The 13,354-nt window shown below is 37.3% G+C and overlaps 1 protein-coding gene and 1 non-coding gene across 2 annotated transcripts; one reads left to right on the top strand and one right to left on the bottom strand.

Annotated features, from left to right (window-relative positions):
- Positions 1–6,237, bottom strand: tm4sf21b (transmembrane 4 L six family member 21b). The gene is made up of 5 exons (XM_062444528.1): positions 6,046–6,237; positions 4,551–4,616; positions 4,140–4,291; positions 3,782–3,965; positions 1–24 (listed from the first exon to the last, which is right to left on the bottom strand). The coding sequence occupies exons 1-5, from the start codon at positions 6,235–6,237 to the stop codon at positions 1–3; spliced, it is 618 nt and encodes a 205-aa protein (XP_062300512.1).
- On the top strand, positions 607–678 carry trnaw-cca (transfer RNA tryptophan (anticodon CCA)). Its single transcript has one exon. It is a non-coding gene; the product is annotated as a tRNA-Trp (tRNA).
- Positions 6,238–13,354: the final 7,117 nt, after the last annotated feature.

A 13,354-nucleotide genomic window follows, 5' to 3' on the forward strand; every position in this document is an offset into this window, starting at 1 on the left:
TCAATGTTCCTGACTCCCCGGCTTCTACAAGAACATGAGAGGTGAGAGAGCACAAAAACTCCAGGGAAGAAATTAAGTTAGACTTTGAAAAGTTATCAAAACCTTAAGATTTCACGGAATGTCTTTTGACATGCTGATACATTTTTAAATTGTTGACACTCCACTGGACTATTTCCCACTGCCCATGAAAATGAGATTAATATGCATAATCTCTAAACACTGCAGGTCTAATGTGACCAATTAATACACACACACACGTCAGGTTGTAGCTGTTGCAGAAAGATTTTAAATGGACCATGGCAGTCACTGCCAGATGTAGGTTGTGGATTTGTGATTATGTGAATCATCTATTCTTCATTTTACTAGTCCGTATCTTGTTAGAGAGGGCCCTCTGGCGGCATTACCTGAACATTGCCGTGCTGACTGAAGACGTAACGGTCATTGTAATGTAATTGTACAGATCGGGGGTTTATTTACATTATTTAGAAAAAGGCGAGCAAATTGTAAAACAAATAACGCTATAAAACAAATAATAATCTGTAGACGCTATCATAATATAAAAGGAAGTAATCTATCTAATTAATTGTTTCGGTAACGGTAAACGTAGACCTCGTGGCGCAACGGTAGCGCGTCTGACTCCAGATCAGAAGGTTGCGTGTTCAAATCACGTCGGGGTCAAATTTATTTTCAAGTTCCCGCTGTGGTAAATGCAATCGTTATGACCTGTGGAGGGCTAAGAACACATATTGGGACTGTTTTATTGGCAAATTGATATATTATGACTAATCAATTCCTGGTAACCTATCATGTCAGTCACTCATCTCTGAAGTCTGCTATATGGGGTTACTAGATATTGTTTTGTGTTATATTATATTAATAAAACTGGTGTAAAATGTTTTACTATATAAAGTGGAAAAGCAAAGATAAATATGTTTAATATTTCAAATTGTGTACTTTATTTTATAATACCTATGATAATCAAATCTGCATGTCACTAATCATTTAAAGTCTTTAATGTAGCAAAGGCTCAGCAGTTATGTATAACATTTTTTTGGTGTTGCACATATAGTTCGTTTCCAGTGGTGGAAGAGGTATTCCCATCCTTTATTAAGCAAAAATATTATTACAATTTTACAATTTTATAATTATTCCATTAAAGTGCATTATAATATAGAAGAAAAATATAGAAGCATTACCAGCTCATGTAAGTAAAAGTACTTGTTTGGCAGAAAATCGATCTGTGACTGATATATTTAATACATTTAGCAACGCATAAAAAGCATTTTAATGTTGTAGCTGCTCTATTTCAATCTTATAATTGTTATTTTTTGTAAAAGTTTAATCTGAAAGGTAACTAAAGAAGTAAAATAAATGTAGTAGAATAGAAAGTACAATATTTCCCTCTCATGGAGTAAGTAGAATCACATGGAAATGCTCAAGTTCCTTACAATTGTGGTAGAGTACTTGGTTAAAAGTTGCTTTGTTTAGTTACTTTACATATATGGTTTGATTTTATTTCATTGTTATTATTACTATTATCATTTGTTTGTCTGCTTATGTCCATGCCCTATGCTAGGACTAATTGTGTTACCGTTTTGTTACAGTTATGTACCGGGCAGTGGTGCAGTGGTTAGCACTGTCACCTTTCAGCAGGAGGGTTCTGGATTCAAACCAGCCAGCCGGGGACCTTCTGTGTGAAGTTTACATTCTCTCCTTGTGCCTGCGCAGGTTCTCTCTGGGTACTCCGGCTTCTTCCCACAGACCAAAAACATGCAATTAAACATGCAAGGTAAACTGAAAACTCTAAATTGCCCGTAGGTGTGAATGTGAACTTGAATGGTTGTCAGTCTCTATATGTGAGCCCTGTGATGGACCTGCAACCTGTCCAGGGTGTACCCCACCTCTCGCCCAATGACAGCTAGGATAGGCTCCAGCCCCCCTATGTAGGATAAGCGGTTTGGAAAATGGATGGTGTCATGTACTTGTTGGTTAATGGCAGAACCTAATCAAATCAAAGTGTTATAGTAGTAGCGGAATAAGATGGTGCTAATTTACTTAGTTTACATAATTTGATTGGTTAAATCTGTACCAAGTTATCATATTCTCTAAGAGTCATTTATTGTTAATCTGCTAACTATGGTTGTCAATGTTCCTTGAAACTTTTCTCCTTCTCTTCTTTTCTACTAGTTTTCTATAGAACTTGAATAACTGTGACTTTCCACCACTGAATATCTGTTTCATATAGCTAGTGTTCCTCTATTATAATTATTAAACCCCAAAAATAGAACATATTGAATTCACATGACAGCTATGAAGAAGACAAATAGACTCAGTGAATCCAGGTTTGCCTTCCACTTAATCCTCTGCATCTCTTTAATATCATCTGTTCTATGACCACCAACAAAGACATATGTTAGCTCATGTTCAGAGCTTTATTATAAAATATTTTTAAACATACAAATTCACATTGACAAATACAGCATACATTAGTTAATCCAACTAAAGAAAGAAATATTGATTGATAACCCCAGTCATTCCTCTTGAAGAATTTATGATAATGATGATGATATAAGCACAAACTGAAATCCACAGTAAAGCTAAACTGTAGGTGATAATATGAGTTAATAGGGACTGTATTACACCATCCCTTGGTGCAGTGGATCATGAAAATAATTATGGTAAAGATAATGGTAATGATGATTACAGAGTTAATGGTGAAAACGATCCATTTCATCCCTTCTTCAAGTGGTCATGGTGTGTTGTTCAACTTCCTATTTCTGCACATGAGAACAGACAGAGAACAGGGTTAGTTTACACATCTGGACCACACTTCAAGCTCAAAAACTGGAAATCTGAAAATACCTGGCTTCAGTGTCACTGAGCTCTCAATGGATTAATGGACTATCTGAAGAGTAACTGGCCACAGTCAGAGAAGTCAAGCCATAGAAACATCTCCCTACATCTTTAAACACACAACAATGAACTGACAACCTTTTGGAGTTTTGATGTTTTTTGGGGCATGATAAAGTTTTTGGTAAAAAATAAATAAAAATACAATAAATTAAAAACATTCTGAGAAGCTTTGACCACGGTATATTTGCAGGTTTGCTGTAAGATTCCAATTAAGGGCGCACTCACACTAGGCCTGGTTGGCTTGAACCGCGCCGGAGCACGATTGTCCCCCCTCCCCACTCCCCCGCTGGCCTGCGCTCACACTGTACATGACTATCTGGGCCTGGGCTCGCTTTCATCATAAACAGTACGATTAGTTTTTGTGTTGGTGAAACAGCTGTCACACAGTACAATGGAGTTAATCGTTTTGCTTACTTTGTGGCTTACTCTGAGTCGTTTTGGGCGTATAAGAAGATTTTTATGGAGGCAGCAGATGTTGAGGGAGGAATTCTGCTTTTGTACTTTTTGATCATATTGTCAGACAGGTTTTAATTCAGAACACTGTGCAGCCCTTTGTGATGTAAAAACGGATTGGTCAGGAGGCAGAGTCAATTTTTTTTTTGCAGTACATTGGTTTTTGATGAGTGTATAGTGTGTAGATGTGTGAAAATAGGTAGGTTTTGATCCTCTGACTGGTTAGAGGAGAGGTTGTCCAAAAGTGTGTGTTATGTGCCTATTTGTATGATTAATTGGTCCTTCACTCTTTTAGTGTGTCCTTTCACAACAGGTAGAAATATTTTTACCCTTTGGTTCAATGACACATTGTACAACATTGATATCTACGTTTTATTTCTTCCACACTGAACTGTTGAGTTTGCTGTTGTCTCACCTGGCCGGAGCAGGTGCCGCAGATGCATCCAAACAGTCCATTGACCATCTGGATGACACAGAGGACAAGCTCCACGCTTGCTGCAACTAACAGGGTGGTGAACAGCCCCACATTGAATTCAACCACATTCTCTGGGACAATACACCACTTCCACATGCTATCATCTGACAGGTAGCTCCCACTACTGTAGAGGAGGAAAATTAGACGTGGATTAGTTGTTTCTGTTAACAGTTGAGTAGTGAAGTCAAATGTAAATAGAGGGACATTTCAATGATGTATTTTAAAGTATTGTTATTTTATAAATACAATTCTCAAATCAATGTCAATTAAAAATATATGAAATGTATGAAGTCTGTACCTGTTAGCAAAGGGCGTCCCCCATCTTGGAATGAGGTTGTCTATATTGGACCATTGGCACGTTGGTCCATTAGCGAGGCCCAGGGCAGCAACACTCAGACTGTACACAGCCCCCACTACCCCAGCTGCTGAAAACCCAATAGATAGGAACATCTGTATGGAGCAAGCACAGTGGAGTCAGTGCTGAAAGTAACAGATTCTACCTTGAGACTGCAACTGTCCAACTTTCTGAAGCAATTTGAGTTTTTCATGTATCTCAACTATAAAGTAGTGTTGGTTGCATGAATATTATGCTCATAGTCATCATGCTTCCTATGTTCATAATTCATCCTCATATAGGATTGTGCCTTCCAATGCAACAAAATGAATGGTACCATTTCAGTTACACAGCGCCCACACAGGCCACACTCACCCCACAGCGGTTGGCACAGCACTTGTCACTGCTGGTCAGATGAATGTGAATGGCAGGAATGAGGACCTGACACAAGAGAATGAGAGATGTTATAATATAATATAGGGAGGAGAACAGAAACAGAACTAAACAAAATGAATGAAGGAAGAACATAAAGACAAATGAGAAAGGTCTTAAGATAAATAAATAAGTCTTTTCTGTTGCATGTCATACCATGTATGCTGTTTCTTGACTCCATCTCCACTATTTACTGTTGAATATAGGCAATAATGAAGAAAACTATTTAAAATAGAAACCTGTTTTTGAGTGACCTGCTGTGTGATGTGCAATAATGTAACTCAGTGCAAGTCTTGGAGCTGGTAAAGCAGTATTTGAGCCAAGTGTTAATCACAGTGGTCAACACCCACACAGCAGACCTCAAAGCTATATGTCTTTATATCTTATTAACAGAGTCGTTTCAAAATGACCACTTGTACACTTATTGGAGGACATGAATTTAGAGTTTGAAACTAAAATGACTCGTTGCCAGTGTTAGGGGTGACGGATTACAAAGTAATGGATTAGTGTAATTTTGTTACTTTTATGGGTAACGAAGTAAAGTAACGCCTTACATTTAAAAAATCAGTAACTACACTACTTTACTAGACTAGAGGAACGCGGTTTACTGCGTTACTCAAGCCATTTCTGCCAAAATGTTCTGACCTGGTGCACAAGAGAGAGGGTGTGAGTTGACTACGTCACTCGCTGGTGCGTATGTAGACGCGTTACCTACACCAGAGGAAAGATGGAGAAAGACACCGGAGGGTTTGGCCTATGGCATTTCTCGAATTACTTTCAGTTTATTGCACGTAAGGACAGATATATAACTGTGAAATGCTCCCTGTGTGTAGATGATAAGCGTCTGTCAACAGCAGCGCAGTCAATGAGTAACTTATCAAAGCATTTGTCAAGAGTGCACGACACCATAAAAATTAAAGTAAAGTAATGAGTAGTGAAGTTACTTTTCTAAAGAAGTAACTAGTAAAGTAATTTAGTTACAATGTTAACAAGTAACTAGTAACTTGTAACTGATTATTTTTTCGGAGCAACTTCCCCAACACTGTTCGTTGCAAAAATGATTGACTTTTTGAATGTTTGTCAGTTGAAGCCAGCATGTAACAGCCTTTAAGGTGCTTCCACATTGACTTAAGCCTCATGCCACGGAAGGTGCCACTTGGAATAATGACTACTCTGTGATAGGGTGACAATATTATTATCACCATTCATCTTCTAAGGGAGGAGGTTGAGGTGGATGGTTGGGGTTTCTGTCTTTGACAACCATCACATCCCGATTCCTACCAACTGCCAACATTGGTTTGTTTTATTTCTGAATGATCTTCCCCTAAACTCAACCCTAGGTGGAAGACCAGAATCCCACATGCATGAATTTTTTCTGTCGGTCATATGTAGCTTTTTGAAAGGCAAAGACAAAAAAGGTATAATAGTATCTGCTCACCATGATTCCTCCTCCAATTAGGCCTCCCATATATTTGACCTCCTCAGTGATCCGCGGCGTTTTCTCGCTGTCATTAGCTGCAAACGTTGTATCAAAGTCAGGGAAAAAGAGCATAATGTTGCAGATGACGGACACTGCAGCCAGGACATAAAGGGGGATGGCAATAAACTTAGCACAGGCTCCAGTACACATGATGTCTGTAGATATAGGGAAAAAACTGCTGTTCAAAAAGTTCAAAAATGTTTAAAATTCCAAGTACACCTTCAGAATATTTAGATTCTCCTCACAGATGCAGTCAGTGAGCTTTGCTTCTGTCTAAAAAATATGATGGCTTTTAATAGCTATCACCTGGGAAGTGCAATGTAATTCATCAGATGTCAGTGACTGTTTAAATATATTTGAGCTTTCAGAGGGTGGGGGGTGGCAGGATGGAGTCATTGGAGATAAGGCCTGATTGCCACCCCCCTTTATGACCCAGACTTTGTCATATGTATGTGAGTGTGTGTGTCTGTGCATGTGTTTCCATGAAGGCCATAAAAGCCATGTTTGCTGCCCACAATCATTATTTATGAGCTAACAGAACAGCCCTTGTTGTTAAGAACAAAAAATAATGGCAAACGGCATCATGCGAGTGTTGTTCTCTTTACAGTCATTTAATATTATTAATATTTTATTAACATTTTCAGTGCATCACAAATGTACTGATACAATTAAAACAAATAAATCAATGTCAATCTTTATCAGTCTTTATTTATATAGCGCCAAATGACAGCAAAAGTCATCTCAAGGCACTTTACACTTAGAGTAAGTCTAGACTGTACTCTTTAATTTAATTTCATAAGAAATATAATAAAAACAAGGATGAGAATTGTGATTAAATGTTGAGTAATTCAGCAGTCATTGTTAAAATAAGTGAATAACAGATGAAAAAAGATCATTCAGCTTCTGTGCGCCCAAGTTTCAACTTGCTGGGGAAAAAGTGGTGTAGGCATGAAACATAGTTCCAATAAAAAATAGTTTGAAAGTCACGGTGAGTGTCATGAAAACATGAGAAAAATGTTTGTCCATGTATAGAAACCCATAGATTAAATTTCATAAATTGGGACTGGGTTGTAACAACATAGTAGAAGCAACAGAACAGAATATACTACTTACTGCAGCTGTTTGCTTACATGATTAACAGTCTTTGTCTTTGATTTTTTTTTTTTTTTTTTATTTGAGTTCAGTTTTACAGGGACTATGATAAGGGAGGATTGGGGTTATATGAAATTGTCTTGGTTAATGTTAAAATTCCTAAAGTGTCTTAAAGGTTCATGGAATGATGCTCATGAAGTGGGCATACATTGACACAAATTAGCTCTGAAGACAGAGGCTGAAAATTGAGATGAAGACACATCTGGTAATCCAGTGCACAGAGCACTTTGCCACAGCTCATTTCTATATAGTCTGTAAATGAGCACTGTTGGTGTGAAGGGTGAATAAAGCTCAAAAACACTGCAGTGCTCAAATCAAAGTCTACCTGGTCTAAAACGTGTTGCAGTGTTTTCATGAAAAACCAGATGTTTGTGTCCATAGACACAGGAAATGTTATTTCTTATATTTTTAATTCCTAATTAATTCCTGTTTAATTAAGTAATATTAATCAATAAATAAATATAAATATAATTATTATAGCCATTCAGTAATGAATACTTTTGAGAAATATAACTAACAGCAGTACACCACCTCTGCCATACATTTTGACCATTTCCATCTTTGTTTGATTATAATTCTTTGACTTTTACTTGGATGGAAGACTTTTTTTTGTTTGTAGTTTTTTAATTAATCAAATGTTTGTTTTCTCTTGTACAATCAACATTTTTCAGTTTTTAAAAAGTTCACCATGTTCTTTCAACAGCCCTTTATGAATTATCCTCCTTTAAACTTAGCATGTAGTATCTTATATCAGAAAGCAACCACAAGTAGCAACAGAGTTCTAGAAGTTCCAGTGTGTTTTATGTGTGTGTTTATGATTTGATTACCTTATCAGGGAATTACAGCACTGTTCAAATGTGCATCCAAGTGGGTAAATGAACTCTAACCAGCAGTTGTTGGAGACACACCCCATGTTACAGCCTGACATGCCCTCAGCATCACCAGCTCTCAGTGACTCAGGTTTCCTTAATGCCTGGTGTTATCAAGTCAAGTCCATTTTATTTATATAGCACCAAATCACAACAAAGGTCACCTCAAGGCACTTTTAACATAGAGTAGGTCTAGACCATACTCTTTAATTTGATTTAAAGAGACCCAACATTCCCACATGAGCAGCATTTGGTGATAACAGCAAGGAAAAACTTTTTAACAGGACAAACCGGTGAGATTTAGCCCAAACTTTCCATTTACAGTGTGGTTTGACTCATGATCAGCGTTGAGTGTAACCTGATACTTTGTTTGTTATTAAAGTTCTCATATTACTTTTTTGTCATAACAATTGACATGATGCATTCATTTTGCAATTCAAGTTATTTAGTTACATTTTCAAATTAGCAACTGTTAGCGTTACTGTATGTCCTTGTTTCTTTTGCTGCCACAAACATAAAAAAGAGGATCACTGTCTCCTTTCTGTTTATGCATGTATTCATACTTCTTGGCATACTAGTGAAAGGTATCTGATCCTGTGGTTCTGTCAGTGCATTTGTGTAACTCAGCTGCACCATTCTACGAAGACCCGTCCTACTCTGTCTCTAATTGGCTAGTACTCGTTGCCTTCGCTGCCAAGGTTTAGGCATGAGGAGTGAGATAGTTAGGGTTAGGGTCAAAATATTACGCTCAGAGCCTGAAGCACATTAAGGGTGGGTCTTTGCAGAATGCAGGTGGGAGCTTTCACATGCTTTGCATCACCTGAAAGCTGCCAGAAGAACACACATATGGCACAATTGCCAATGACATTGAGCAGGTACACACATCATATGGCCAGTGTTGGCGTCTTTACTCAAAAGATGTAATGTATGACACATTACTCATTACTTTTTCTTTTTTTTAAGTAATGCGTTATATTACTTAATTACTCCTTGTAGAAAGTAATTACACTACTAGACCATCATAACACCATGTTGTACAAATAATAACTGCCTCAAAATAATATATAGACAACCTGTTTCTCCTCGGAGTCAGTACTAGATGGTGTTTCCATCCTGACATAACACCGGTACAGATAGCTCACTACAGTTTTCCTGTCTAATGACGGCCGTCCGTACACTGTTATCGTACTTATAGTACTTTGCTGAGTTTGTTTCGGAAAGACGGAGATTAAAGAGCAACGCACAAGCTTTGGCTGCTTGGTTGGGGTCTGCATACACTCAGTTTGAGAATCACTGTGGGTCAGTGAGTGTTTCGCTATTAGCTTTGTGTTAGCTTGAGAGGTCAGGGAGTTGTACTGGATCTTTTTATCTGCTCAATTTATACATAATAACTGAAGAACTTACGTAACGCAAGTAACGCCATATTTCTTTGTTTAGTAACTGTAATGTGATTACTGACACTGTAACAAAGTAATGTAATCATTACTGTGTTACAAATAAATGTAATGCGTTACATTGTAACACCCAACACTGCATATGGCATAAGTGGGAAAGTAACTGCCAACATTACTGACAATGGTTTGTTATTGTGTTTCTTGTGTTTGAATATTTGGTTTGTATTCATTCTGACTGTTTAGGTCTTGTTTTGCTGAAATGTTTTATCTTTGTTTGATTAGACTGAGTTTCATTATTCAATCAGTGCTGGTCAGGTGTTCACAAAACCAGTCACAGTTTTGACTGGGAAGAGGTCAAAGGTCATGGACCAGCAGAAAGATTAAGAAGGATGTTGAACATCCAACACCTGACCAAGACACAGGGTTTACCTTCACCACACATATTCAACCACCTCTTGTCATATAACTGAAGTTCTGATCTTCCCATGATAACAACCAACTGAACAAACTCCATGTGCTGAAGGAAACTATAAAAGAGGGATGGGTCATTACATCACTGTGACAGCATTCCATTTTTGCATTGATGTCAGACTTTGGTGTCACTTTTATAGTTTCCTTGCATCTACTGAGGATGAGCATGAGATGGAAAACTGGTATGTATAGACAAGATTTTTTGTTACTGTATGGTCAAAATCAAGAATTAACTTACACTTAATAAAATACCCAATTAATAATCTACAGACTTAATATCATTGTTGGTTATTAACTGATTGAAGGTCTATCTACCTCCTGATATGAATTACAGAACATCCAGAATCTTTATACAAAAGTAATATTTAAAGACACGGACATATCATTAAGAATTAAAGGATCATTTTGTTAATAAGAATTCATGTAACAAAAGTCCTACAAAGTCCTTACCTGTGATGTTTTGTTCATTTGCCTTTATTGAAGTTCCTCATACAAAAGGTCATCAAATGCAGCATTTCCCTAATAACAGCTAATAACATATTACGCAACAATGTCACAGTTAAAGTTTATGGTTTTATTGGTGAAATGCAAAAACATTTATAGTCACTGAAGTTGTTAACGCTTTATGGTTCCTCTTTGTGCCTGGCACTGCCACTCTGATGGTATTCTGACGCACATAAGACACACCTGGAAACTTAGTTTTTTGTATGCTTTGTATGCTGCAATATCAAGTGACATTGCAGCATGTTACCATAATTAGCACAGAAAATGATCAAATCCATCAATCCATTTATAAAACAGGGCTAATATAATAAAACAAAAGAACTAAGTCTTCAAATCCTTGAATAAGTCCAACAGCAGTTGTTCACACCCTTCCAAGTCAAATAAATACTAGTAATAAGATAAAGAGCTGCAGAATTTTCATTTTCTGCTGACGACGTAGTACATAAGTTATACTCCTGTAGAAACAGACACTGATATTTTTGGTAACTTAGGTTAGGACCCTTTAAATGTCAACAGTCCCCAAATTAAAATGTTAATTATTTATGTTGCCTCATTTCAGTGGTACGCTTTGAAGCTCTACTTGGGTGTATTCTGGGGTCTCCTCCCTGTTGGACATACCCTGAGACAGCCCTGCCTCTAGAAATGACATTAATATATGACTAAATTCCAACAGCAAAAATGATTTGCTAGAAACACATTAGATAGATATATTGATACACTTTATTGATCTCAGGAGATTTTCCTTGCTGCTCTCGCCAAGTGCTTCCTCATGGGGGAATGTTGGTCTCTTTAAATTAAAGATACCGTGAAAAGTGCCTTGAGATAACATCTGTTATGATTTGGCGCTATATAAATAAAATTGAATTGAATTGGTACAGTCTACAATGCAACTGGTTGATGGTGAGGAGTCTGTGGATCAGCTTCTTCAGAACAGACACCTCATCCAGATTAGGGAGGCTAGGCCCCTTTCTGGAGCCAAACCTGACAGTGGAGCTACCTTCCAAGTGCCTGTACCAATCGGGCACAGTTTGGTCAGCCTGGAGAAACAAGATGGGGTTTTGCCATACAAGTCTATCACCCACAAGGATGGGGTTACTACAAGTGTCGAGCGCAATGCCAGTTTGGCAGCAAGCATTGGTCTTTAGTATGCTGAGATAAGACTGCAAAGATTGGTTATAGGAACATGGAAGTCATTTCATTAATTACAGCAATAAAAAATAAAAAATCTTCTTTTTGACATTGTCAATGATAACAAATGATACGTTCACTCACATTGCTATTTAGATTATTTTTCAGTATAAAAGAGGATTTATTTGTCTGCTATCCTAACCCTAACCCAACAGTAGTGACTGTGGTAATACTATCCCATTCAATTCAACAGTTGAACTGTGCAGTTTTGATGGATGTTAGATTAAAAACAAAGAAGAGGAAGATTAATGGTGCAAAATGTTATCTACACATAATTCCCATATTTTAAGAGTAATGGTGTTAACTAAATTGTGTATGATATTGATGGGAAGTGTAGCATGAGAGGAGGCACTCCTTTCCTGGATGACTCAAACAACCGATTATCAGCAGTTCAAAGGTAAAGTGAGCCTCTCTGTGTGTGAGTTTGGACCCTTTTCCTTTAGCAAAGGGTATTGTAAAATGTTATTACCACAGGAACGCTTATCAATATTTATAACTGAATAGTAGAAGAGGGGTTGTTGTGAAAGCGGTCTGTAATGACGTCATCCATGTCTTTTACTGTAATTTTTACTTTTAGAAGAAATATTGAGAAGTTATGTCTGTACATTTGGACACTTCGCTATAGATCACCTTAAATAGATGAGAGCCTTTGAAGCTAGCAGAAATAGAGGAATAGCTTGAAAAACAAAATGAACAAATGGCATAGCAAACAGAAAATGTGTAAATAGATAGGAGAAGTGTTAGAGTTATCTTGATATGATTTGACAGTCTGCTAATTTTAGACATTACAACCTCTGGCAGATTTATAAGCAGAGGGGAGTGGACGGTCTGTACTCAAACAACCTTTGACACGTTGACTGCAGATGTGACCAGCAACACCCAGTGCAAAGGAGCTGCTAGTTTAAGTCAGCAAAGTTACAGTACACACACCTATTTTTCAAAACATCATTTTTTCCCTTTGATTTTCTAACTTCTAGGCTTTCATTGCAATAAACCCCCGAAAATCTACCTTTGAGAGTTGAAACTAATCAGGTTACATACTTGTTTGGAATATTAGCGTGTCCTTTGAGGTCCTAAGCTGCCATATATGTGCAGATTGAACTTAAATGTGAGCTACATGCATACATTAATAACAAAAAGTTATTTAAACACATTGTTTGTATATAGTTTTTTTTTAAATATATAGTTTATTTATAGTTGTTTTATTTTTTTATCTCCTCAGTTACAAGTGCCTTCCAGTTTGGCTTGACTAGACGTTTTTTCTAATGTGAAATTAGCTCCATTGCCCCCCACACTTTGACTCTAGTTTTTTTCAAATGTAATTGATTTGAAGAGAGGGAGACAGTCCAGGTTCCCATGGTGATGAGGTGGGTGGGGACAGACAGGTTGACAGAGGAGGTCAGTCCTGCGTCCTCGCCACTCTTCCGTTACCATGGAGATCACAAACAGCAGGTGGAGAGTCAGCCAGAGTCTGCATAATCCACACAAAAACAATCAAATAAAATGTCCAAAAAATATCCAACAAGAGGCTGATGGCAAGTGATGACAATAGTATAGTTGATGTTAAACTACACTGTAAAAAATGTCTATAGAATTAAAACTGAAGTGCTGTAAAATAATGACATCACAAACCTGTAAATGGAAATACAATGGAGCATTGTTTACTTCTTAGAATAATATTTTGTAAAA

The sequence above is a fragment of the Scomber scombrus genome, chromosome 23 (genome assembly GCF_963691925.1).
Source record: "Scomber scombrus chromosome 23, fScoSco1.1, whole genome shotgun sequence".
Taxonomy (NCBI): Eukaryota; Metazoa; Chordata; class Actinopteri; order Scombriformes; family Scombridae; genus Scomber; species Scomber scombrus.